This window comes from Leptonotus elevatus, chromosome 3, assembly GCF_054856555.1.
Source record: "Leptonotus elevatus isolate MCC_2025b chromosome 3, RoL_Lele_1.0, whole genome shotgun sequence".
Taxonomy (NCBI): domain Eukaryota; kingdom Metazoa; phylum Chordata; class Actinopteri; order Syngnathiformes; family Syngnathidae; genus Leptonotus; species Leptonotus elevatus.
Window position 1 is genome coordinate 639,211 of NC_141241.1, and position 24,783 is coordinate 663,993.

The 24,783-nt window shown below is 41.3% G+C and overlaps 4 protein-coding genes across 6 annotated transcripts in view; all 4 read left to right on the forward strand.

The window, feature by feature from the left end:
• Positions 1-10,046, forward strand: part of vps35 (VPS35 retromer complex component) — a 14,530-nt gene extending 4,484 nt beyond the window's left edge. Inside the window, exons 8-20 of the mRNA XM_086071331.1 lie at positions 902-1,084; positions 1,815-2,034; positions 2,096-2,179; positions 2,271-2,380; positions 2,522-2,618; positions 3,316-3,464; positions 4,249-4,456; positions 5,278-5,433; positions 5,530-5,652; positions 6,961-7,140; positions 7,265-7,504; positions 8,054-8,197; positions 9,262-10,046. Of these exons, the coding sequence (XP_085927457.1) occupies positions 902-1,084; positions 1,815-2,034; positions 2,096-2,179; positions 2,271-2,380; positions 2,522-2,618; positions 3,316-3,464; positions 4,249-4,456; positions 5,278-5,433; positions 5,530-5,652; positions 6,961-7,140; positions 7,265-7,504; positions 8,054-8,197; positions 9,262-9,441 (2,074 nt within the window). The 3' untranslated portion in view covers positions 9,442-10,046. The remainder of the gene's footprint in view (positions 1-901; positions 1,085-1,814; positions 2,035-2,095; positions 2,180-2,270; positions 2,381-2,521; positions 2,619-3,315; positions 3,465-4,248; positions 4,457-5,277; positions 5,434-5,529; positions 5,653-6,960; positions 7,141-7,264; positions 7,505-8,053; positions 8,198-9,261) is intronic.
• A 978-nt stretch (positions 10,047-11,024) lies between these two features.
• Positions 11,025-14,226, forward strand: hdip1 (HDAC and MIER1 interacting protein 1). The gene is made up of 4 exons (XM_086071258.1): positions 11,025-11,336; positions 12,192-12,291; positions 13,718-13,915; positions 14,013-14,226. The coding sequence occupies exons 1-4, from the start codon at positions 11,271-11,273 to the stop codon at positions 14,129-14,131; spliced, it is 483 nt and encodes a 160-aa protein (XP_085927384.1). The 5' UTR covers positions 11,025-11,270; the 3' UTR covers positions 14,132-14,226.
• A 367-nt stretch (positions 14,227-14,593) lies between these two features.
• Positions 14,594-18,183, forward strand: LOC147176541 (uncharacterized). The gene is made up of 6 exons (XM_086071240.1): positions 14,594-14,770; positions 15,491-15,532; positions 15,979-16,329; positions 17,236-17,352; positions 17,484-17,574; positions 17,644-18,183. Exons 2-6 carry the CDS (start codon positions 15,493-15,495, stop codon positions 18,005-18,007), a joined length of 963 nt encoding a protein of 320 aa, XP_085927366.1. The 5' UTR covers positions 14,594-14,770; positions 15,491-15,492; the 3' UTR covers positions 18,008-18,183.
• A 475-nt stretch (positions 18,184-18,658) lies between these two features.
• On the forward strand, positions 18,659-22,781 carry mtfmt (mitochondrial methionyl-tRNA formyltransferase). 3 transcript variants are annotated; one of them, XM_086071220.1, is made up of 10 exons: positions 18,659-19,032; positions 19,580-19,777; positions 20,179-20,301; positions 20,566-20,668; positions 20,751-20,826; positions 20,889-20,980; positions 21,851-21,929; positions 22,019-22,092; positions 22,292-22,475; positions 22,605-22,781. In XM_086071220.1, the coding sequence occupies exons 1-9, from the start codon at positions 18,809-18,811 to the stop codon at positions 22,466-22,468; spliced, it is 1,146 nt and encodes a 381-aa protein (XP_085927346.1). In that variant the 5' UTR covers positions 18,659-18,808; the 3' UTR covers positions 22,469-22,475; positions 22,605-22,781. The 3 variants fall into 3 exon arrangements, with proteins under 3 accessions (XP_085927346.1, XP_085927345.1, XP_085927348.1); XM_086071219.1 differs by having other exon boundaries at positions 22,292-22,781; XM_086071222.1 differs by lacking the exons at positions 21,851-21,929; positions 22,019-22,092 and having other exon boundaries at positions 22,292-22,781.
• The last annotated feature ends 2,002 nt before the right edge of the window (positions 22,782-24,783 follow it).

The following is a 24,783-nucleotide window of genomic DNA, read 5'->3' on the forward strand; positions in this document are numbered from 1 at the left end:
TTATAGAAAAATACATAACTATAAGAAAACAATATTAGAAAAATAGTACTAAATTGTTAGCTGAAAATTACACAAATATTAGAAACTATATATATTTTTAAAATCTAGTAAACAATACAACAATTCTAGAGAATAATGTCAAATATTAGATGAAAACTCCAAAATATTAGACAAATATAAAATGTTACACAAAGAATATGAACATTTTAGGTAAAACACTACTAGTAGAAAAAAGTGTTAGGAAAACAGGACCAAATTATTGTATGAAAAATACATTGAAAACTTACAGAAAATAATGTAAAAATACTAGAAAATGATTAGACAAAAAATACAACATTAGACAAATAAATGTCAAAAAGAATATTCAAATATTAAATGAAACCTAAACAAATATTATGGAAAATAGTCCCAAATGATAAAATAAAAAATACCCAAATATTAGCAATTATATTTTAAAGATTAGCAGTAAACAATACAAAAATATGACTAGATATGAAACCAAAAAACGAATAGATACATTTTTATTTAACTTATTTATCCAGGCAACTAAATGAAGAACCAATTTGCATTTGTAATGCCGACCTGTGCTTTTTTTTAATAGACGGAATATAAAAAATGAAATTTACACAAATATTACCAAAAAATAGGCCAATTGTACCAAAATTATCAGTTGAAAAATATGAGAGAAATTTACGTTTAAAAACAATTAATAATATAAGATTATGAGAAAATTATACAAAGTATTAGCCAAAAATACATATTTTTGGAAATGTTATTGCATTTCAGTATGATTCGTAATGCATTAACCACAAAATGCGTGTTGTAAAAATAGTAAAAAAAAAAAAAAAAAAAAAAAAAGCTGAGCACAGCGCACTGACCTTTGTTTTTTGTGTATGCGTAGCTACCTGCTGATCACGGTGGGCGTGGTCTACGTGCGCTCCTTCCCGCAGTCTCGCAAGGACATTCTGAAGGACCTGGTGGAGATGTGCCGCGGCGTGCAGCACCCGCTCAGGGGCCTCTTCCTCAGGAACTACCTGCTGCAGTGCACCCGCAACATCCTGCCCGACGACGGCGAGCACACAGAGTAAGCCCCGCCCGCCCACCAGCCGGCACGTCTGCCAGTGTTCTCCTTGAACCCGACGCCTCCTGTTTTAAGAGTGCTACCTTGACTTTTGAGCGTCGTCACAGTTGCCGAGGAGAAAAGTAACTGATTACTTGATTTGAAAAGTAATTTAGGCACTTTGATTACCTGATTGTGACCTTATGAGTTCCAGTAAGTAGATGCCAAAATAACATAATCCAATGCAAATACGAGTTAAAAAAAAAGTTTCCCTTTATATTTTCTGGAGCCAAACTATGGAAGAGGATTAGGGCCAGTGAAGTGGAAAAAAAGGGTTGCCAGGATTCTGACTTTATTCTCAGAATTCTGACTTTAATCAGAGAATTCAGATTTTATTCTCAAAATTCTGACTTTAAAGTGAGAATTCTGATATTAAAGTTAGAATTCTCACTTTAAAGTCAGAATTTTGAGAATAAAATCTGAATTCTCTGATTAAAGTCACTTTATTCTCAGAAGTCTCACTTTAAAGTCAGAATTCTGAGAATAAAGTCAGAATTCTGAGAATAAAATCTGAATTCTCTGATTGAAGTCAGAATTCTCACTATAAAGCCAGAATTCTGAGGTTAAAGTCAGAATCCTGCCAACCCTTTTTTTTTTGTTTCACTTTACTGGCCCTTACCCGCTTTCCGTACCAACCAGTCTTCAAGTCCACTGGGGTCGATATGAACACGTGAATGTTTTTGCTCTCCACCAGAGGGTCTGAGGAGATGACGGGCGACATCAACGACTCCATCGACTTTGTGCTGCTCAACTTTGCCGAGATGAACAAGTTGTGGGTGCGCATGCAGCACCAGGGCCACAGTCGCGACCGGGAGAAGCGCGAGAAGGAGCGCCAGGAGCTGCGCATCCTGGTGGGCACCAACCTGGTCCGGCTCAGCCAGCTGGAGGGCGTCAACGTGGACAAGTACAAGCAGGTGAGTGAAAACGTGTCATGTACTGTAGGCGAGGTGATGTTGACTTTTTGACCCCCCCCAGGTTGTTCTCGCCGGCGTGCTGGAGCAGGTCGTGAACTGCCGAGACCCGCTGGCGCAGGAGTACCTGATGGAATGCATCATCCAGGTAGACCCAACGCCACCCACGCCGCCATCGGGGCCTGTCGAGCCTTAACGCTCTTCTTCTGCTTCTTTGTCGTCTTCTCCGCTCACGGCAGGTGTTCCCGGATGAGTTTCACCTGCAGACCCTCAACCCTTTCCTGCGCTCCTGCGCCGAGCTTCATCAGCACGTCAATGTCAAGAACATCATCATCGCCCTCATTGACAGGTACGACCAATTCCTGGTTGTCACGGCGACAGCTTTCACACTCATTTGGGATTGGTGTTTAAAAAAAACAAAAACAAAAAAGAATGATTTTGAGGCCGTATTCTGTGGTGACTCGATTTGATCACCATCGTTTCCTTTCAGACTGGCGCTGTTTGCTCACCGAGAAGACGGACCCGGGATTCCAGCAGAGATCAAACTTTTTGACATCTTCTCGCAGCAAGTGGCCACGGTTATACAGGTAGTGCACTTGACTTAAGCCACAAAAACATTCAGCCAAGCTTGCTTACAATGTGGGGAAACTTGTTTTTTATTATTATATTATTCTCATCAGGATTGCCCCTGGTCAAATCATTAAAAATCATTAAATGAAGGCCTTAAATGGCATTAAAATGATGTTCAGAACCATGAATTCAATTTTGTTATTTGAGGAGAGTGATGACAAATTGTCATGTACATGTGCAATGAACACAATGGGCAGGACTCCACAAGTTCCTTTAATTTGCTCTTAATGTGAAAAGAAAACATTTTTTTTCCTGTTACCAATGTCTAACATGAAACAGTGATGCCACCTAGTGGCAGAAAATGTTTTACTGTCTTATCTTTTTAACTTCAAATAATTGTATAAATTACTGTATCAATGAGTTAAGTTACAACCATACTTATATTATGGCAACAATTGTCAACTTTTATGTTGCCAAGTGTATAAAAATCGTCCAAACTTTTTGGCCATAATCACGTGTATATTCGATACATGTGTATTTCAAAGTAAACTGGTAACTGCCGTAGATGTTCCTATTTGTCAAGTGGACGTCAACCATTGCTTTCAACACAAGGCAAGAGAAATGAGTTTTGGTGCTTACCTTGAGTTGAATTTATGGTCAAACCTTCTCATGTTTTGATTCTGTGAGGGCTTTCTTTGTGTGTTTTCATTGCAGTCGCGTCAGGACATGCCGTCCGAGGACGTGGTGTCCTTGCAGGTGTCGCTCATTAATCTTGCCATGAAGTGTTACCCTGACCGCGTGGACTACGTGGACAAAGTGCTGGAGAGCACCGTGGAGATCTTCAACAAGCTCAACCTGGAACAGTACGAGACTCCCTTTTTCTTTTTTTCTTTTTCAAGCTTCCGAATAAGCTTAGAAAATGGGCCCTCGGTCTTGCTGTACATTACGGAGGAGCAGTGGGACAAAATATAGCAGAGTAGCGTCAATACTCTTGATTTTTCGTCTGTGGCGAGTGTCCACATATTTTTTTGTCAACGCTTGGGTTACAAAATTTCAGTAATTATCAAAGGTGGAAATAAAAAAAAGAAATGTATCAAATAGAATTTTGGCCCTCAACAGGGAACTTAAATATAGTTGGGGAAGAAATATTGTAGCATAAAATCCTTGCAGAAGTCATTTTTAACTTGGCATCGCAAAGGTTAAATCAAGGAAACAGGAGTTTCCTTGTTGGTTGAAATTTGTTTTTTTCCGAAAATGTTTAAATGTGACTCAATTGCGCTCTTAGGAACAACAAAATTATTCTTCTGCGCGTTTGCACTTCTTCACTTCCAATTCCTACTATGAAGGACCAAAACTGCCCAAATTAAAAAATACATGACTAAATAAATAAACAAATGACTAAAAGTGAAAATGAAATTAAAAATTTAAAAATGTCATCCCAAAAATAAATCTAAATCGAAATAAATATATATATTGTAGTTTTTATTTCCTTTTATATTTATTTATTTTTAGTAAATTTTTTAATTAACTATTTTATATCCCTTTGGGTCATTGATTTATTGCTTTAAAATGTTGGCAGTTTTGGTCCTCCATCCTTTCTAAGCAAAGTCCGACGGTTTCCATTGTGGCGCGCGTCTGCCCCCGCAGCATAGCGACAAGTAGCGCCGTGTCCAAGGAGCTGACGCGTCTGCTGAAGATCCCGGTGGACACGTACAACAACGTCCTGACGGTGCTGCAGCTCAAGCACTTCCCGCCGCTCTTCGAGTACTTTGACTACGAGTCCCGCAAGAGCATGAGCTGCTACGTGCTCAGCAACACGCTGGAATACAACACCACCATTGTGGCGCAAGAGCAGGTGAGACTTGTTGTTGTTTTGCAAACGTTCGGATGAACCGTTTGGTGACAAAATGCACTTTGGCCTTTTTGAGCCCTTCATTCTCCTACTGGAAGTTGACAAAAAAGGGAAAAGTGTACACATGACCACATCCCTCTTCAAATGTCATTCTAGCGCAGTCAGGTTTTTTTTTTTAAGATTTTTTTTTTAGATAAAACTACTTTTTGAAATGATTTTTGGAGGGGAATTTTATTTTGAGAGAGCTTTATATATATTTTTTAATTTATTTATTTATAGCAATTTCTAAAAATGTCTGCAAGCAGTCAAAAGTTTTTTTTGCGTTGTTTTTAATTTTTTCTTAATTTTTTTTAATATTAAAAAAAATTAAAACTACTTTTTGAAATGATTTTTGGAGGGAAAAAATATTTTGAGAAAGCTTTTTATTTATTTGCATTTTCTAAAGATTTTGACAAACGCAGTCAGTGTTGCTAGCTTATTGGGCTTTGCCACCATTTTATGAATTTAAATTATTGAACATTTTAAATTGATTTGTTAATGTTCACATACTGTAAATGTTTTGGGAAAAGGACCGTTTTCCAAGAACAAGTGCTTCTTTTAACATTATCGGTGACGAAAACGTTTATTTCTATTATTTCCTTGGAAGTTATTGATGGAAGAAAAGTTTCACAGCTTTTTTTTTTTAATAATGTCTTTGGCGTTTGCAAGGAAGTACCAATAGTTTGTCAAGCGTGATGCGACAGAAAGTTGGCTCCCATCCTACGCTCTGAAAGCGATGCCATTTTCACCGAAGGTTCTCGCTCTCTTTCCGCCGGGCCCGACAGGTGGACGCCATCTTGACCCTGGTGTCCACGCTGATCCAGGACCAGCCGGACCAGCCGGCGGATGAACAGGACCCCGAGGATTTTGCGGAGGAGCAGAGCCTCGTGGGTCGCTTCATTCACCTGCTGCACTCGGACGATCCCGATCAGCAGTACCTGGTGGGTCCGCGTTCTTCATCATCATCGTCTTCATCATCGTCTTCGGCCACTTGCTGTAATTGCTTTTGAACGTGTTGATGCTGACTTTGCCGGCAGATCCTGAACACGGCCCGCAAACATTTTGGCGCAGGCGGAAACCAAAGGATCCGATACACGCTCCCTCCGCTGGTCTTTGCCGCTTACCAGCTGGCCTTCAGATACAAGGACAACTCGTCTCTGGTAAGCCCCTCGGGCTACTCCGCGTGCCTCTCTCTTTCTACTTCCTCTTTCTACTTCTGCTACTTTGTACTACGGTTACTTCTTCTTCTTCTTCTTCTTCTCATCTTTGTCTTGTGCTTCTACCGCTGCTTCCTTGTTTTGTCCGTATCTCATCCACCTTATTCTTTGCCCTTGTCGTTCATTTTGGGGGCGTGACTTTGGGTACGAACTGGAATTGGTGGTGTTGTTGTGTTTACATGCTAACACTTTGTGTTGGTCCGCTTTCAATGAGCATTGCAGATGTGGGCACACAAGCTGCCAAAGCACATTTGCTACCATCGACGGCTATAGACGTCAAAAGATCCATTTTTACTGGGCCGGCAGTGAATGAGTTACCATTTTCACGATTCATGGAGGTCCTCCCAGAGGACCCGGGGATACCTCCAGGGTGCCTTACCAGACTTCCATGTACCCATTCTCCCGGTTCCTGGAGGAAGTCCTTCCATGAAAAGGTTCCATGGGCTTAGGGCGACCCTCGGACCGATTTTTTTTTTTTTTAAACAATTTTTCCAACGGTTCGTCACTCCACAATCTTGCGTTTCGGAGATAGAGGGCCGACATCTTGCCCAATGTCATGCCCGAGGACGCTGCCTCCGGCTTGCCCTGCTCTCACTCCAGGTCTTTTTTCCCCACGAACGCTCCACGAAGTCCGGGTATACTTTTTCGATTTTTACTGGGCAGGCAATGAATGAGTTAAAAAAAAGAAAACATGACAAACCACTTCCTACTAATGCCGCAAGGTGAGAGGATGTCATGAAAAATGGTCCACTGCCACCGTTTCAGCTCATTTATCCACTCTTGTTGCTTGAGCCGATGAGGCCGTAAACAATCTTAGAAGCTGTCGATAAGGTTGGTCACGTTTTGCTAAAAGAAGTCAGACGCAGTATTCGTTATTAATTCATTTATTTATGTATGAATTTATTTATTTACTCGAAAGCGCATGTCGAGCCCAGCCAAACCATAAAAGTTCATCTTCATAGAGCCTAGGTTTTAGTTTCAACATTAGGAGAAACAGGATGTTGCTGTGTTGCAGGTGAAGGCAGCCATCTTTTGGAAAGTACATGTTGATTGTTGTGCTCGTTTTAATGGTGATTTTCGTTGCGTTTCATGCTGTACAAAAACAGAAAGAATATTGTTCCAAATAGGGCTGTCACTATTGAATCTTTTTCAAATCCATTATACTCTTCTGCTTGACATTATTATTATTATTGTCACAAAAAAATGAACTTGAGCTTATGCGTTTCTGTATCTTTGGTGTCCCTCCTTCAGGACGATAAGTGGGAGAAGAAGTGTCAGAAGATCTTCTCCTTCGCCCATCAGACCATCAGCGCCTTAATCAAGGCCGAGTTGGCCGAGCTGCCGCTGCGACTCTTCCTGCAGGGGGCGCTGGCGGCCGGCGAGATCGGCTTTGAGAACCACGAGACGGTCGCCTACGAGTTCATGTCGCAGGTATAAGCCCCGCCTCCTTCCCTCTTGTGCGAGGCGCGATACCTGCTGGAGCTGTCAAAATGAATTGATTGCATCGACAAGTATCGGTGCGGTTCCGGCGCTCAACCCAGCGACGTCTTTGCAGGCCTTCTCGCTGTACGAGGACGAGATCAGCGACTCCAAAGCGCAGCTGGCGGCCATCACGCTGATCATCGGCACGTTCGAGCGCACCAAGTGCTTCAGCGAAGAGAACCACGAGCCGCTGAGGACGCAGTGCGCTTTGGCCGCCTCCAAGCTGCTCAAGAAACCCGACCAGTGTCGCGCCGTCAGCATCTGCGCGCACCTCTTCTGGTCCGGGCGCAGCACCGACAAGAACCACGAAGAGGTACCAGCGCCTGTCTGCCTGCCTGTCTGCCTGTAATTCATGCCCATCTTGTCTTATTTCTTTCTTCCTACTCTTCATTCCTTCATTTTTTTTCCTGTATTCATTCCAATTTTCTTTCATCCAGCCGTCCTTCCTTCTACCCCCTTCCTTCCCTTCCCTCCCTCCTTCCTCTCTTCTGTTCAATTCTGCTTTTTCTCTTTCTTTCCTTCATTCCTCTTCTGCCGCCCATTTCTTGTGTCCTTTCCTTCTTTAAATATTTTCCTTATTTCCTTCTCCCGTTCCTTCCTTTTTTACTTCCTTTCCTTCTTTCTTTTGTGTTCCTTCCTTCTGTCCCCTCTTTCCTTCCTTCCTTTTCTGCCTTCCTTCTTTCGGGATTATATGTGGATGCCTGAGTCAAAAACCTCAATAAATTGCTAATCGTAATCGAAAGTGGCTGATGTTGTAAAATGACTTTATGAAAGCCCGCGCCGGTACTGAGGGTTGTCTTGTAATCTATTTTGCGACGTGTTCGGCTGGTCCATGTGTAACCGTTGGCATTTTGCGTGTCAGATCCGAGACGGCAAGCGCGTGATGGAGTGTCTGAAGAAAGCGCTGAAGATCGCCAACCAGTGTATGGACCCCTCGCTGCAAGTGCAGCTCTTCATCGAGATCCTCAACAGATACGTCTGCTTCTACGAGAGGGAAAACGATGCCGTAAGACCGTCACCGGACAACACCGCATTCCCACTTGCTTCAAACATGCCTCCATTTTGTTTTGGTTTCTTGAATTATGAAATGACTGAATCAATGACTAAAAAATGCAACCAAATTTCTATTATGTTAACATTTCTTCCCACATTTATGTTAACAAGAGTATGAAAAATTGGCAAGAAAAAGTTCTTGTACATTTTATTGTAAAATTAGATGCAAATTTAGATATAAAATTTGCGATTAATCGTGAGTTAATTATTGCAGTCATGCCATTAATTACGATAAAAAAAAATTAATCGACTAACACCTCTAAATAATACACATAATTGTTGGGTCTTTCGTCAAGTTGTATTTTACTATTTAAAAAATGTGCAGAAGTTCACAAGTTACTTCATTTTACAAAATTTGTCAGCTCTTATTATGAAAACAAAAATGACTCGTTTTTTTACAGTACAATACATATTTTTCATTTTAAAACAATTTTATGAATTGTTATGAAATTACTGTATCAGTGATTTTTTTTTTAACCATGTTTCTATTAAGTTGAAATTTATTTCCACTTGTTTTAAAGAGTATGAAAATTTTGCAAAAAAAGTTATTGTACATTTTATTGTAAAATTAGATACAAATTTAGATATAACATTTGCAATTAATCGTGAGTTAATTATTGCAGTCATGCCATTAATTACGATTTTAAAAATTATTCTATTAAGTTAACATTTCTTTCCACTTGTTTTAAAAAGAGTATGAAAAATTAGCCCAAAAAATATTTTATTTTTTATTTTATTATAAAATTATATACAAATTGAGATATAAAATGTGCGATTAATTTGCAATTAATTGTAAGTTAATTATTGAAGTCATGCGATTAATTACGATTAAAACATTTAATCGCCTGACACCTAGGTTGTTTTTGTTGTTGTTTTTTCACTGCATGGTATTTGCTCTTCTATTGATTTGATATCGGCACATGTTCCTTCCACTTGACAGACGAGACGGTGGTAAACACTCTCGGAATGTATTTCTCCCTGAAATGTTTTGTGATTGTGAACTTCTTGCGAGCGCAGGTGACGGTGCAGGTTCTGAACCAGCTGATCCAGAAGATCCGAGAGGACCTCCCCAACCTGGAGGCCAGCGAGGAGAGCGAGCAGATCAACAAACACTTCCACAACACGCTGGAGCACCTGCGCCTGCAGAGGGAGGCGCCCGAGGCCGAGGGGCCCGTCTACGAGGGACTGGTCCTCTGAAACGATTGACGCCACTTGGATGCACAACACAAACACGAGGAGTTCCAGCATTTCCCCCCACCATCCATTTTATGATGATGATGATGATGATGATGATGATGAGTAGGTATGATTACCTCTAGTGGAGCGTCGTCAGTGACTGCTTGGACAAGTGTTGGAAAGCCGATTGCGCATTTACTCTCAGATAAGGAATAAATGCTTAAATGGCTTTTTATAAGAAGCTGCTTAACGTGCATCATGTTGTCCAGTGTCCACTAATGTGTCCTCTAAGCCCCGCCTCGCCTGATCACGTGACCTCGGCCTCAAACATGAGACGAAGTTCACGTGCTTTGTGTGTAAGATTAGTGGATGATTTGCAAAAGTTTTCCCTCATCATCTGCTCGTCTTTTATTTGTTTGTTTTGGTTGAGGAAGTGTCAGTGTGCAAATCCCCCCCCCCCCCCGCCACACACACACTTGTAAATCACACCCATGAGAAATGAGTCGATAAGAATTAAGGTTGTCATTTACGGAAATAAAATACATTCTTAACAATGTATTTGCTTTTTGTTAATTTTGCATAGGCACTATATCGATACAATAAAGTATTATCGTTAATATAAAGAAGCGTCTCGTATTATCTTAAAGGGGACAAAAGTTCATGTCTTGTGTACGTTATTTTTGAGAAGTTCAAACGCAAAAACAGACAGTTTGTGAATTAAGTCAAGTTCTCGCCCTCTTCTGCTGTGCTTCCAATAATTGAGAGGCTCATTTGGGACGATGGACCGCGGGGGGCACTTTGGCCAAAATGTCAAAGCCAAAAGGTAAGTAGAGCTGCATTGTTTGCAGATTAACATTAGTTTGTTATAATACAATAGCAGTGTATTACTCTATCATAGTGGGTGTTATTTGTTTTTGGTGATGTCATGATCACACTGCGACATTAATAATAGATTTGAACGGCATCCCTCCTGGCTCGCTGCATGAGAATGAGATGGCTCCACCCCTAAAATCAGTCAATTACATCATTTTGAGAAATATGCTGTAAAAGTCGTCTTCAGTTGTTGATCCTTGGAGTGTTTTGGTGAAAGCATGTCACATACATCTTAAGACACGTGGCAAGTCTTTCAAATTGTGAATAAAATAATAGATTACCTTTAACATTTCTGATTCTGGGCGTAAACAGGAAATTGCGTAATATGCAAATATAATTCTTTTTACTTCATGTCAAGGATATGGTTGTATTCATTGTAGTTTTATACGTGACCAATAAGATAATACCAGCAAGGATTAGGCAACGTTAGCTCCAGGCTAAAGAAAGGCTTTCTGTGCTTTTTTTTTTTATGAAACGCCAAATTGAATATTTCTCCATGATTTGGCTTCACTCTAATTCATAAACAAGCCACTCTTTTTGTGGACGTTTCGAGGGTGGACCGTGAAGCCTGCATAACTCATAGAACCATCTTTTGGGGATGTATAAGTAATAAACACGGGAGTAGATAAAACATATTGAAAAATATTATGTACATTCCCAGTTCAAACTTGTCAACATAATATTGTCATCTAAAAAAACAAAAACAGAAGCCTGAAATGTTTGTTTTTCCCACGTTCCATGAACGCCACTAAGCAGCTGGAGGACACCGTGTGCGCATGCGCGTAACTCGAGGACCCGAATTATTACTTTTTAAATTTTTTAATTTTAACGTTAGAGCTGCTGGCCGGGGCGTCGGTTATTTAATAATAAGCGTGTTTTATATATTTAATTTGCCTGTATTTGTGATGTATCCATCCATGTGAGGACAAGTTTGCGAAGACGAGGCGAGCCGTTTTCGTCGTTGTTGCAGTCAGACTATGTCGACAAATAAAACAAAGAAAGTCAAAATGGCTACAAAATCTTGTCCCGAATGCGACCAACAGGTGAGCGAAAATGTCTTTGATTTCATCTGTTTTTGTGTCTTTAAAAAAAAATGTTCATTTCATTTCTTGGCGTTAGCTCGTTTGGCGGAAATACGTTGGAGCCTGTGTCGTGCTCACGTCCTATTTTTCTTCATTCGGACCCCCCAAAATTACAGCAAAAAAACAACACTTCAATTCTCGTTTGTCCTGCGAATAATTCAACGTCTTCGTCCTCAGTAACGAAGATTAAATTATTCGCGCGTGTAACCTACTTAGCGACGGTTAATCTGTGTCAACTATGTAGATTTGATATTTTAAATGATTTATTTCGTGTCGTCAAAATGTAGCTTTGATAAATATCCTCAACATTTTTTCCTGAATTCCACATCTACGTGCACATTGGCCACCTAAAAATTATGATTATGCACCCATTTACCAGCATTACATGTTGTACACAATATATTTAAAATCCTTTACAAACATAATAATGTCATTTAATTACAATTTGAGTCATGTGTCCATAATACGTCACAATGAGGCCTGTTTCTAATATTTTGATGACTTTATTTAGCAATACAAGAGCATCAAAATATTAGTAAGAGTTCTAAATAACACAGGCTATTGTTAAATGACACAAATTAGCCTATTAACATGATAAAAAAACATGTTAATAGTAATATACATCATTTAAGCTCTAAGTGTTTATGATTTTAGTCATGCGAATGTAAGAAAACAAGTTTTGCTATTTGAAAAGTTCCCATCCAGATGAGCCTTGCGCCGTCGTGCACATCATCATCCATCCACACGGCGTCGCGCTGTCCTGCGAGGCCACCAGGAAGTGATGAACTTGTGCTTCCTGTTTCTTTGTTTCGTCAGATTCCCGTGGCGTGCAAGTCGTGCCCGTGTGGTTACGTGTTCATTAGCAGGAAGCTCCTTAACGCCAAGTTGAACGAGTGCTCGTCCACAAACGCCGCAGGTGAGTCCGCCCTGTTGCTGACCAAAACAGCAGCACCGGCTGCCGGCCAGCTCAATCAAACTTGAAGAGGCTTAGCACCTGCAAGTTGAATACAAATGAATATTTGAAATTGGAAATGTAGACGATGAGCACCCAATTCTTTTGTTCAAAGTGCCGCTCTCGTTTGTCTATGGTTGGCCACTTGCGGCTCCGCCCTCTTGTCGCAAATGGCTTCAGCAGGAACGCTACGCTGGAGCTGAGACTTTGTCTGTTTGGACTTGGAGAATTCTTGTTGACATTTCCTTCCAATGTTATCGATAGGTGGGTAATACTTTTTGCGACGTCCAGGAACGTTTGCGGCGGTTGCTTATAACACCCAACTGGACTCTTCTCGTTTCAAGAACTTCAAGTAACAAGAACTTGTAGATCTTGGAACTTTTGATCACAGCTTTTAGAGGTCACGCGTGTGATTTGTATGCAGGAACTACTGAAGACAAGAGAAAGACCTAAATGGGGTTTTTCAGGGCCGATGCCGATTATTAGTGCTCGAGGAGGCCGATAACTGATATTAATTTTCAGTAAAAAAGGGGGAAATATTGGCGTCAAAACTCTTTAAAGTACAAATGCCAATCTTGACTTTGTTGTAATGTTTAAAGCATGTTTATTGAAAAAAAATTGAGACTTTTAAAAATTTAGTGTTTTTTTTTTTATATATATATATATCTTAGACATCCTTGAAAATTTCGAACAAAATGTTCAGGGAACTGCCAATGTTATCAGTACGTCTTAAAAAGTGAAATGGAAACTTAACCAAGTAAATACCATAACTCTTTATAGTTCTCTAACATTTTAAAATACCTGAAATCTTAAACTTTTGCATTTATTCGTTTTCTTGTTGAACAAAAGCTTCAGAAGGTTCCCAGGGTCAGCAGCATCTCTTATAAAGTCAACTAAAAATTTAAAGTTGCCGGAAATGAAAATGGTTTTAGATTAACCTTGTATCGATGCCGATATTCTCAAAAGGCCCAATATCGGCGCCGATAATTGGTCAGGCCGATTCGCGGTCTATCCCTACTGAAGACTGCGACGGCGTATTAGGGCCACGTATAATTTATTTGTATTTATTTTTTGAGGGAAGCGGCAATATTGCAAGATTTTTTTTTGCACGTTTATAAAGTGACAAATTAGAAACTTCCGAAAAATGCACGTAGCGTAGCTATCGTCTAATGTGAGTTTTTTTCTCGCAAATTTGCCACTTTATAAACTCGCACATTTACGAGTTTTCTCTTGCAAAACATTTTTCTCTAAATATTTCCCCTGCCCTCTAAAAAAATATATTTATGGCCCTAATACGCAGAATTTGTAAAAGACCCCGCTTGCTCGTGGTCTGTACTTTTTTTTTTTTTTTAGGTTCCAGAAACAACAGCGCGTTTGTTTGTGTTTGCAGACAAGCTGGAGTTCAAGCGTCGACGCACGGAGCGCATCCGGCGCGACCGCCCGGATAGCGGCCTGACGCCGGCAGGCGGGGGCGACGCCGGAGACGGAAGGAGGCCGCAGCCGAGGCCCAACGGCCAGGCCGACCCCATCCGCAGGGGGCGGGGGCGACCCAAGACGGTTGGACTCAAGAAACACGATGACGACAAAGGTGGGGGGAGGGGCCTGTGCACCAGTGCGTGTGCGTGTGCGTGGAGATGGACTGAATAAACTCCGTTTGTCTGTCTGCGTGTATTGTTGACGTTTAGAGAAACAAGAGAAAGAAGTGGACGTGTACGCGGGCCTGTCGGACGAGCGAGCGTTCGTGTTCTCGGTGGCGTTGGCCGAGATCAACCGCAAGATTCTGGCTCAGACGCTCATCTTGTAGCCACAAGGGGGCGCCGTCACGGACTTTCAGCAGGACTTTGCCTCGACGAGGTGATCGCATCTTTTGTACACTTGGAAATAAACCACCGCAACACTCTCTGTCTCAACTTGACTTCGCAAATTTACAATTTTGCCTTTTTATAAAGTGGCAAATTTAGTTGAGCTCAACAGTCTACGAAGTAGCAAGTACAAAAGAATTCCCGGCAATTTGGGTGGAAACAACTCAATGTTTTTGCTTATGAGGTCCCGGAATTTGAATAAAAATGAGATACGAGACTGCGCGAGCGTATCGTGAATTGCAACTGTCGAAATGCAGCTCTCATTTGTGATTGGCAGTTCACTTGTAGCTCCACCCCCTTTTTAAAGATTCAGCGAACACGTGTTTAGTGTGTTCTCTTCCTCGTCACCGTGATGTCGTTGACCTCCACTGTAAAAATAAAAGCCAAGGCCGCCGCGGTTTGACCGGTGAGTCACAGCCGCACCAACATAAAACACACATAAAGAGTAACTACACACACACACGCACACACACACACACACACACAAGCTTCGAACTTTGTTCCCGCGATGGTGAAGTCCGACTAAAAAGTAGTCAAACTTTCACTTGTCTTGGACTTCACGCAGCAGACGCAACATCACGGTGAGTTCACTTCTTTCTTTCTTTCTAAGTTACATGATGTCACATCCACATTGGAACGACACCATGAAAATGCATTCATTGATGTATGAATTGATTCCATTTCTGACCTGGAAAGTGCAAACGTAGCACATTCATTCAATTATACTTCAGTAAATATGTATTCCGAGTTTAACAAATGAAAGCTGATCATTTTGGGTCAAATAAATTAAAGATTCAAGTAAAAATGTCAAAACTTCATATTTTGCTGAACATTATTGAAGCTTTTTTTTCCGCCAAAATAAAAAATATACATAAAATGCATATTAATGGACTGTAAAAAAAAACTCAATTTTGAGTCTTAAGGCAAAAATAATTGCTTCATATAGAGGAGATGTGCAAAATGAAGTCAATGTCAAATAGTGGAAGCAAAGTCAACCATGTGGTTGCAACACTTTTGCTCTTCTGCCCGGCAACAAAAGAAATGAAAAAGTCCAAGTCACGCTTTTAGTCATATGAATTTATCTTCGATGTGTCAATTATTTTGACAACATTGAATTGTATCCTATTTTATCAACACAAAGCAAGGTATGTATTTTAAATTCATATTGAGACAAAAACTCAGGTATCTTTTTTAATACGTACGTTTGACGTCATAGCTCGTGTGGGTCACAACAACAAACTTGATAAGAATTGTCCAAAAATGTTTTAAAAAATCATGAATGAACGTGTTGTGCCTTTCAGACATGTTTGGTGGCAGTTTGCTTCTCTTCGTCTTCCTCTCAGGTAAAAAAAACAAACACGTTCAAACAGCTCATCATGTCAGTAGGACGTCACCATGACGTCATCATTATCAAAACAGCTCATCATGTCAGTAGGACGTCACCATGACGTCATCATTATCACCAAGTGTGTTCGTGTGACGTCCCCATGCCAGTATCCGGGCATGGCAGCGTGACGGGCCAGTGACGTCACCGTATTAGTTTATGTAGCGATGATGTCACTCAGTGTGTCATGATGTCCGTACGTCACATTGACGTCAGTATGCGCCATGACATGTCAGTGCTGTGACATAAAGGAGGCCATGATAATTTAGCATGATGCTAGTGCTAGTATGCGGCTTGCATTGTGACCTCTCCTCTGAGTATGATGTCATTATCCTGTCCCATGACGTCGTCACACTAATAACGCAGTCAGCATACGTTACCGTGATGTCACTGTGACGTCACCAGGAGGCGAGGCTTTCCTGCTGCGCCACCCTCGCAGGGGCGCGTGTTTGGAGGAGCGCTGGCCATCCGGCGGCGTCGTTCTGCGCGTCTGCCGCGCGTCCACGCAGGCCCAACAGTGGTCGTGGAAAGGTCGCGGCCTGCTGGCGTCCGCCGTCACGTCCAGGTGTCTGTCGGCGCGCCGGCCCCGCGTCACGCTGCCCTGTCAGGAAGGGGCGGAGCTGGAGTGGAGGTGCGACGGGAACACGCTGGTCAGCCGCGCTACGGCAATAATGCTCACCACCGACAGGTGGCGACCCACGCCTGGCAAACGTCAAGAAGAAGGACGAGAAGAAGACCTCTGCAAACACATCAGTAGTAAGACGTCCACTGATCTGAATATATATGACTGGATAGCCGATAGCCATACTTATTTTCTTTATGTTGTACATTAGTATACTAATATGTAATGTTTCATTTTGTTTATTTCGGGTATACTGTTCTGTACTTTTTCTATGGTTCAAAAAAGTTGATTAAAAAAAAAGCCGATAGCCCATACACTTCCGTGCTAGCCGTCGAAGCGACAGAGCGGCCATCTTACTCCTCCCATCTCGCGAGCAGACTATATAAACTATACGGTATACGTACAGACTGAGATTAGACATGTACAGCTCGTAGGCAGTTAGTATAGGGCCGGGGACGGGGTGGTCACTATTTTTTAACAAGTACAAAAATACGAAAATAAAAATAACAAGTGGACAGTATGTGCTTATTTGAAGACATAAAGGCATATAATTTCTACATGTATTTAAGGCAAGTTGTAAAATGTCTGAAGTCCTCTTGTGTAGCAAATTTAAATCATCATAAATCATGCTGTTTCTACTAAGTGCTGTCTCAAATGTTCTCCAGTTTCGATACTGTAAATGTATAGGATCGTATGCCGAGGAAACGTTTCTTGGGAGGAGCAATATGGCCGCCTCGCGGCTTCAAAAGTCTTGGCCTATCAGCTATCTAGTCATATTCAGATCAGTGTACTGTAAGACATACATGAGTGAATGAATGAAAGGAATGTGAATGATGATGGATGGATGATGAAGTAATGGATGGATGGATTATGGAATTAATTGATGAACGGTCATCATGAGCGTAAGGTCATTTAAACGAATGAAAAACTATTGAACAAGGTATGTTAGCATTTATTAGCACGTTAGCTTCTGTATGACTATGCAAATGAACCAGATGCAATGTTACTGTTGAGTGTTGACGGTCCGATGTTGGTCTCAGGGTTGCGTCGGGCGTCACCGCACGACGCGCGTACGGCAGCGGAGGCAGCAGAGAAGAAGGCGACCATGACGGATGAGCAGAAAGAATATCTGCGATGGTTTTATCGCACCGAAGATCGTAAGAACTCAATCATAATTAACAACCAAATGGAAGCAGGATTTTTATTCAGGGTCAAAGGTCATTCAAATATGTCTTTTCATGTCATTTTAACACATTTTTAATTTTCACACAACTCAAATTTGTTCCAGCGACCGTGTGGAAGTTTGTGATGTTGGGTTTGGCCTTCGTCTGCCTTCTGGTCGGCTTTCTCTTGCTAGGAATGGGCGCCATGGCTAGCAGGTGTGCTCATGCTAATGCTAATGATAACAAAGTAGCCTCACAAGCTAACTTACACCTGTGCGTGGTCAGGAACAGGAGAAAGATCGCCAAGTACAAGGCGGTCGCCGCGGTGGCGCACAAAGGCACAGACGAGATGTGGCCGGGAGGCAACGACGACGCGCTCGCCTGCGGCACGCCGTCGTCACAGAGGACGGCGCAGACGCAGCAAAGGGCGCCGCCCTGCAACGGCGACACCGGCGACGTGAAAGCGGGGAGCATCGTGGTGACGTGGAAGGACGGAAATACTTCCTGTCTGTACCCCGACACCCCGGCCCACGCCGAGGCCGAGGTTGAGCCGCCCCTGCCGGACGACGAGGACAAAGCCCGAGTCCAACGGGAGGATGAGGACAAGGAGGACGAAGAGGACCAGATGAAGGATGGAGGAGACAGATGAACACAACATATACTTTGACTTTTGACATTTTGACTTTCGTGCCTTTTAAGCAGGTGTGCATTTACATTAACTGACAGGATGATGATGATGATGATGATGATGATGATGATATCGGTCACCACACGTTGGGAATGTAAATAATACTAATAAATAGATAAAACAACAAAAATGCTTTTTAATGTTTGTTTCTGTGATTGCATGTAAAAGTTTTGTGTACCCTTGTGTCAGCGAGAAAAGTTACACTTACATTTTTGATACATATAAAAATGATATTAATAACAAAATGTTGTCTTTAAAAAATGTAACTAATAATAATTACATTATGAGATTACATTTTTATTGATTTAAACATACATATTGCTAATGCTTATAAATGAAATGATTATTTTGAAGGTGTGATGTCAAGTCATTTTTATTTATGTAGTGCTATCAAACGGGTGTATAAAAATGGAAGCATAGCAGAACAAATATATATATATTTTTTTTACATGTAATAAATGATATAGAAATATTTATAAGCTAATTTATTATTACACCAAAACATAATAAATTGAATTAATGCGTCATATTAAGGAACTTTTATTTTTTAATGTCGTGTGCAAGTAAATCCGGATGGGGGTGCTGAAGTCAGCTAAATCCATCGAAGAAGAACCCCCGGAAGTGTGTTTGTAAACATGGCGGCCTCCTTGTCTGTCGTCCAACTTGTGTCGTAAGTAACCTTCTAGTCACTTTGGTGTTTTCTCCTACTAGTGAAGAGAAGCCCCGACTGCCCGGTGAGGCTTTCAGGGCCCCAATGTGAGGATGGGGAGCGGCGGCATTGTGGCTGGGGCCACGCTGGCTGTCCCCCGCCTCCTCCGGCTCAGCGGTGGCGGCAGTGTGGCGTCTGCGGGGCGGAAGCTAGAAACCCTGTGGCCGCCATGGGGGCCCCGCAGGCGCCTGTGCTCGTCCGGACCCCCATGGAGGATCCTGTTCTTTGGCTCGGATCACTTCGCTGTAAAGACCCTTAAGGTCCTTGCGACAGAAAGGTAAGAGCACTCCAAAATTTGATTGGTGGGTTCTGGTGTTGCTAATAACTTTATTGATCATCAGCTAGCTAGCATTGACTGTGCATGTCTGACGTTGTTGTTTGTGTTGCCTTGAGGTACAAATTTAAGAGTTGATTTTATAAGATACACGTTGTAGTTTTTTTTGCCTTGCATTATGAGTGCAAACTTGAGATACGGGCGCTGTAAGGCGACATTGAATCCACTAAAAAGGGACAGATTCATCATCCGCGTCATTGTTTTTACACAAATGCAATATTAATCAGAATAACTTTCGACGAGTGAGGGCCAATAGAAGGGATATCATTGCAAATACTTTTCTTGCCTAGAATTTATAATGTTTTGTTTTTTCTTTAGCACGCTACTTAAGGGTCAAATAAAAAAAAATTGACCTAAGTGTTAAAAACAAACTGTTCTTCAAGATTAAACGCAAGCGTATTGTACTGTATTTAGGCAGTGATTCTTGCCCGTACCACTAGAGGGAGCCCAGTCTGCAGCCATGCTAACGTGCTAGCGGCTTTTGTGCTAGGAGTCGCGCGGGCGGCACCGTGTCTTCGTTGGAGGTGACAACGCTGAGCACCGACGTTCCGGTGGTGGACTTCGCCCGGCGCGAGTGTCTCACGCTGCACCGATGGCCGCTGGGAGACGTGGACGGACGCTTTGACGTGGGCGTGGTTGTGTCTTTCGGGTGTTTGCTCCAACAAAGTCTCATCAAAAAGTTCCCGTAGTGAGTAAGGACACTTGATGAGCTTCATGTCATGCGTAACTACTGATGAGAGGTTGTTTATGTAACATGGACTCATGATTGGTGTTGGTGTTTTATGATCCTCTCCATTTGAAGTGCTTTGCCGCCATCTTGTGGCATCTATGTGACGTGACGCATCCCTTTTATGAGTGCTGTCATGCTCTGTTTCTATGTGTTGCTGCTCTATGCAATCACACCGTCCATCTATGCAAGGTTTAGAATTAAAGTGACATTTGTGCTCATTTGTGTTAGCTTGTGTATGGTATTTTGCATTAAATGTTAGCATTAAGCTAGCAGACTTTGCATCGTACGGTTTGGAAGCTGTCTTGTTGATGTCGCATCAAAATGTCACGTTTTTTTTTGTTTTGTTCTTTGCATGTCAGCGGCATCCTGAACGTCCATCCCAGCCTTCTTCCTCGTTGGCGCGGTCCCGCGCCCATCTTCCACACCATCCTCAACGGAGACGCCATGACGGGCGTGACCATCATGCATATACGACCGCACAGGTAAACAGAAAGTGGAGCTCTACTGTAAAACTGGATTTAAAAATTATTAAAAATAATATATATTATATATATATATATATATTACAATTATTATTATTTTTTATTAAACACATTGTGTGGCCCTCTTAGCTTAATGCTCCTTAACAATGCGAAACCCCATAGACAGGCTAAAGGCTAATTCCTACATATATATGTAAAGTATAAAGAACATATTAATAGTAGTTCCTCGTGGGTGTATTGAGCGTGTCCGTGTCTTGCATTCAGGTTCGACGTGGGTCCAATCCTGAACCAGTCTCTCCAAGCAGTGGCCGAGACCAGCACGGCCGACGAGCTCGCCGACGTCCTCGCTGCCAAAGCAGCTCCGCTGGTCAGTGGGACCTCCATATTGCGGCGTTGTGAACACTGGCGCCCCCCTGTGGTTCAAACAAAGATTTTTTCTGTGAAAGCAGCTCTTGGACACGTTACGGAACTTGCCTCAGAAGATAGCTGACAAGCGGGAGCAGAGCCCGACCGGCGCCATCTATGGTATGAAACGCTTCCTGTTTGGTTGCCCAGCGAAGAACTGACATTTCTCGTTCTCCCGACAGCCCCCAAGATCAGCGCCTCCATGTGCTGGATTGTGTGGGAGGAGCAAACGTGCCAGCAAATCGACCGCCTCTACCGAGCCATCAGATCGTGGGTGAGTGAGCGGCGCCCTCTTGTGGCCCGGGGTGACACGATCGCGTGACCGTCACCGGATCAGATCGGCAGACAAGTACTTGCTTGACGCCTTGTCGTAGTTGGCGGATTATTTAAAAAAAAAAAAAAAAAGATAGAAAGAAAATTTATTTTAAATAAGAAAGCCTGATTTTTGTTTTAATTAATTTTGTAAATAATTGTCACACATTTTTCAAAAGCTATTATTAGATTTATTTTTCATTATCTCACTTAAAAAAAAATTGGGGGGGAATAATACCTCTTTTAAAACTGACTTAATTTATCTCAATTTTGAGGCCCCCCCCCAACGTCCCGTAATCATTAAAAAAAAATTGAGTATCAGTTTTTTAATGTTTTTTTAATTTTTGCTAACTGTTTTTCTTCCGAAAAATGTCTTTCTTTTTTTTCCCCAAAATCACCTTTTTATAAAGTATTTAAGATTTTTGTCATCTTCACATTTTATTTGAAAGATTTGAATCTTTTCCCTTTTTTCTTTTTTTTTCTCAATCGCATCCATATTTAAATGCTTTTCCAAAAACATATAAAAAATCCTAATCACATATTTTAAACATTCATAATAAACAGCTTTTTTTTTAATTACATTTTTTAAATTTAATCACACCGTTTTTAAAAACTATTTTGTAGTCCTTTTTTTTCAAAATAATTTGTTCCCCTTATCAAACCTTTTTATATACTGTACATTTTTTAGTAATCACATTAAAAAAAATCTTACTTAGCATAATCCTCATCATCTTTAATTGATTTATTTTCCATAATCTCGCCGTTTTAGAAGAGATTTTTGTCATCTTCACACTTAAAGAAGAAAGAAAATGTTGTGCCTTTGCTTGTGTAGCGCTGTCTGCGGACCACGTGGATGGATCGCACCATCAAGCTTGTGGACTTTGCGGGGACGTGTCACATGTCCTTTGCAGGCCAGTCTCGCCGCCGCCGTCCGTCTTTGTGTCGGTGCACTTCCTGTTCGCTCGCTGGGACTTTCATTTTGTGTGTGTGCGCGTTTCAGATGCGAGCGGTGAACGGACGCCGGGGTCCGTGAGCTTCCGCAAGGAATCCAACACGCTCGCCGTCTGCTGCAAGGTCACTCGCGCGCACACAACGTTCACGTGGCATTTTGCAACATTTTAGCAAACAAGTTCCGTACAAAACGTTGCCTCACTGTCCTCTTGCAAAACGCCAGCACGTGATTTCCGAGTGCCACCCGTCGACCAATGAAACGTTTCCTTCAGTCGCGATGCCGACTGACGCGCCAACGGCAAGTGTTGTTGTTTGTTTGCAGGACGGCTGGGTGGCCTTCAAAGCGGTCATCCTGCACAAGCGTATGACGGCGGCAGATTTTTACAACGGTTACTTGCACCGGACGCACGGCGCCACCACCTTCGTCAGCCCGCCGAGGGAGTCGACTGGCGAGATGCCTCATTGCCACGCCCACAAAAAGACCACGTGCGATTCCTGACGATGAGGTAACGTCAGCGACGTTATTGAAGCGTCGCAAGAACGCGACCGCCATTTCTCATCATGTCAATCGTCATGGCAACACGTCACGTCCCATTTTATTCACATGCTAATGACATTCAAATGTTTTCATGAAGAAGAGGATGAGTAATGCAGTATGTGCTAGCCACCAACAGGGGGCGCCGCCTGACGGTTTCTGCACGTCTGGACATGCATAGGCGTCCAATGACGTCACATTTCCTCCAGTCCACTCAAGTTCTGCTCAACATTTTCTGGTTGCTGTTGAAAGTAAATATTAAATACACGAAATACTATTACTGAATTTGTGCATTTTTTATTTACATTCTCTCACATTGCTCACATTTTATTATTATTTGTTATCGCATCACATATGAATCAAACGAATGAAATGTAATCACTTTTTTTTTTTTTTTTTATGATTGTGTTTTCTCACACATTTTTCGTAATCCTTTATGGAATCATTACTTTAAAAAATAAATACTTTTTTTTAAAGGTTTTTCACAATCATCACACATTGAATATTGAATCTTGTCAATCATATTTGTCACAAAATATTTTTTCCATGATCATATATTTAAAGTTTTTATGAACATATTGTAAAAAAAAAAAAAAAAATCCATAATGAACTATGAATTTATTCACGATCACACACCCAAAAAATCCATCACTTAATTTTTTTCCTAATCATGAACTCTTTATCGTCGCACCTTTTTAAATATTTCGCAGGCCACAACTTTTTTAGTTAACAAAACATTACCAAATCCCGCCCCCTCCCCACCAATTTTCATTATCATTACGCTTTTTCCCATTTTATAACACGTTATTTGTTTAAATAACATCCTTAAAATTCTTCAATTTTAGACTTATAATCAAAGTTTTTTCATAATTGTCACTTGAAAAAATCCCAATAATTACTTCCGTTTATTTTTTCGCACTTCATACTTTTTTATTCATATCATTCATAACCCCCCCCCCCCACACACACACACTTATTTTCTTTGTCTGCATCCGCGTCATGGTTAAGAAAGACACTTTTTGAGTAGTTTGTGTGCTTTTATTAAGAATGTGCACATTTTCACACAGCCTTTTTGTCTAAAACAAGCTTTAGTTTGCTAAAAAACGAAAAGAAGAAGACTCAAAACGAATGATTTACGTTTAAACAAGCCTTTACATCATGCCAACAAAATGACATCTAAAGTTACAAGTGACGTCTTTCCGTCACAAGTTGCTCGTTTAGTGTTTCACTTTGTTAAATACTTGAACGTGTGAGAGTGCTGCTTTCAGGAAAACTGGGAAATCAGAAATGTATGACCTTTGACTAGTAGGAAAGATGAGACGGAAATCCACTAGAAGAAAGAAGAAAGTGAAAATATTAGTTGCACTAGATTATTTAACACAAATAATAGTTATTAAAATAAAGTGATTTGGTAAATTGATTTAAAAAAATAAAACTTTGTTGTCAGTCTTCTGATAATAAATCCTTCTATGAGTCGCATTGCAACTTCCCAGTAGTCCTGAAGGCAGCGTTAGACTGGACAATTTCATTCCGCCTCTTCGGGGTCATAAATCATTTTAATGAACAAGTTCCAGTTTGATGTTTAGTAAAGAAAAAAAGGATGCTTGACAAATGAAATGTTTACATTTGCAATGATAGTGCCTGCCTCTAGGGGGCCATAGAGCACCCAATTTATTTGAACGGTTTCTCTGTATTTTTCCCAGCTTGAGCTTTCATAATCACTTGCATCAGCGCCATCTTGTCAAAAGCAACATTTAGGGCACTTTCAGTAAAAAAACAAAAAACAAATCATCTCCATTTTTTGAACAACACATTTGTTGAGTGATGTTCATCGAAAAAATAAACATTTATGTTAGCCACAATGGCGAGGGGCCATAAATCACCCAATTTAAATCAAATGTGTTTGCACCTCCGTCAACTTGCACGTCAATGTTTCATTCCAGAATAGTGTTAATTGAAAAAAAAAAACGGTTGCGATTATTTCCCTTAAGATGGCAACCACCAATTTGTATTTCCGTCACCGCCATCTTTCGAAATATCAAAGTGTGACACATTAGTTAAGAGGGTGCAGTTTGAGCTTTGAGCTTGAACACCGCCAACTTATATAATGTTCGTTTCTTCCTACTTAACAAAACATCAGTTAACATAATGACCACCCGTAGGGGTCTTAAACCACAAAATCTATCAAACGCGTCGTCGTTTCCTCTTTAGTAAATATGTCCGTCGCGTGTTTACTGAGCAGCATTCATTGGTGAGTGCAGCATCTTTGTTAGTTGAGA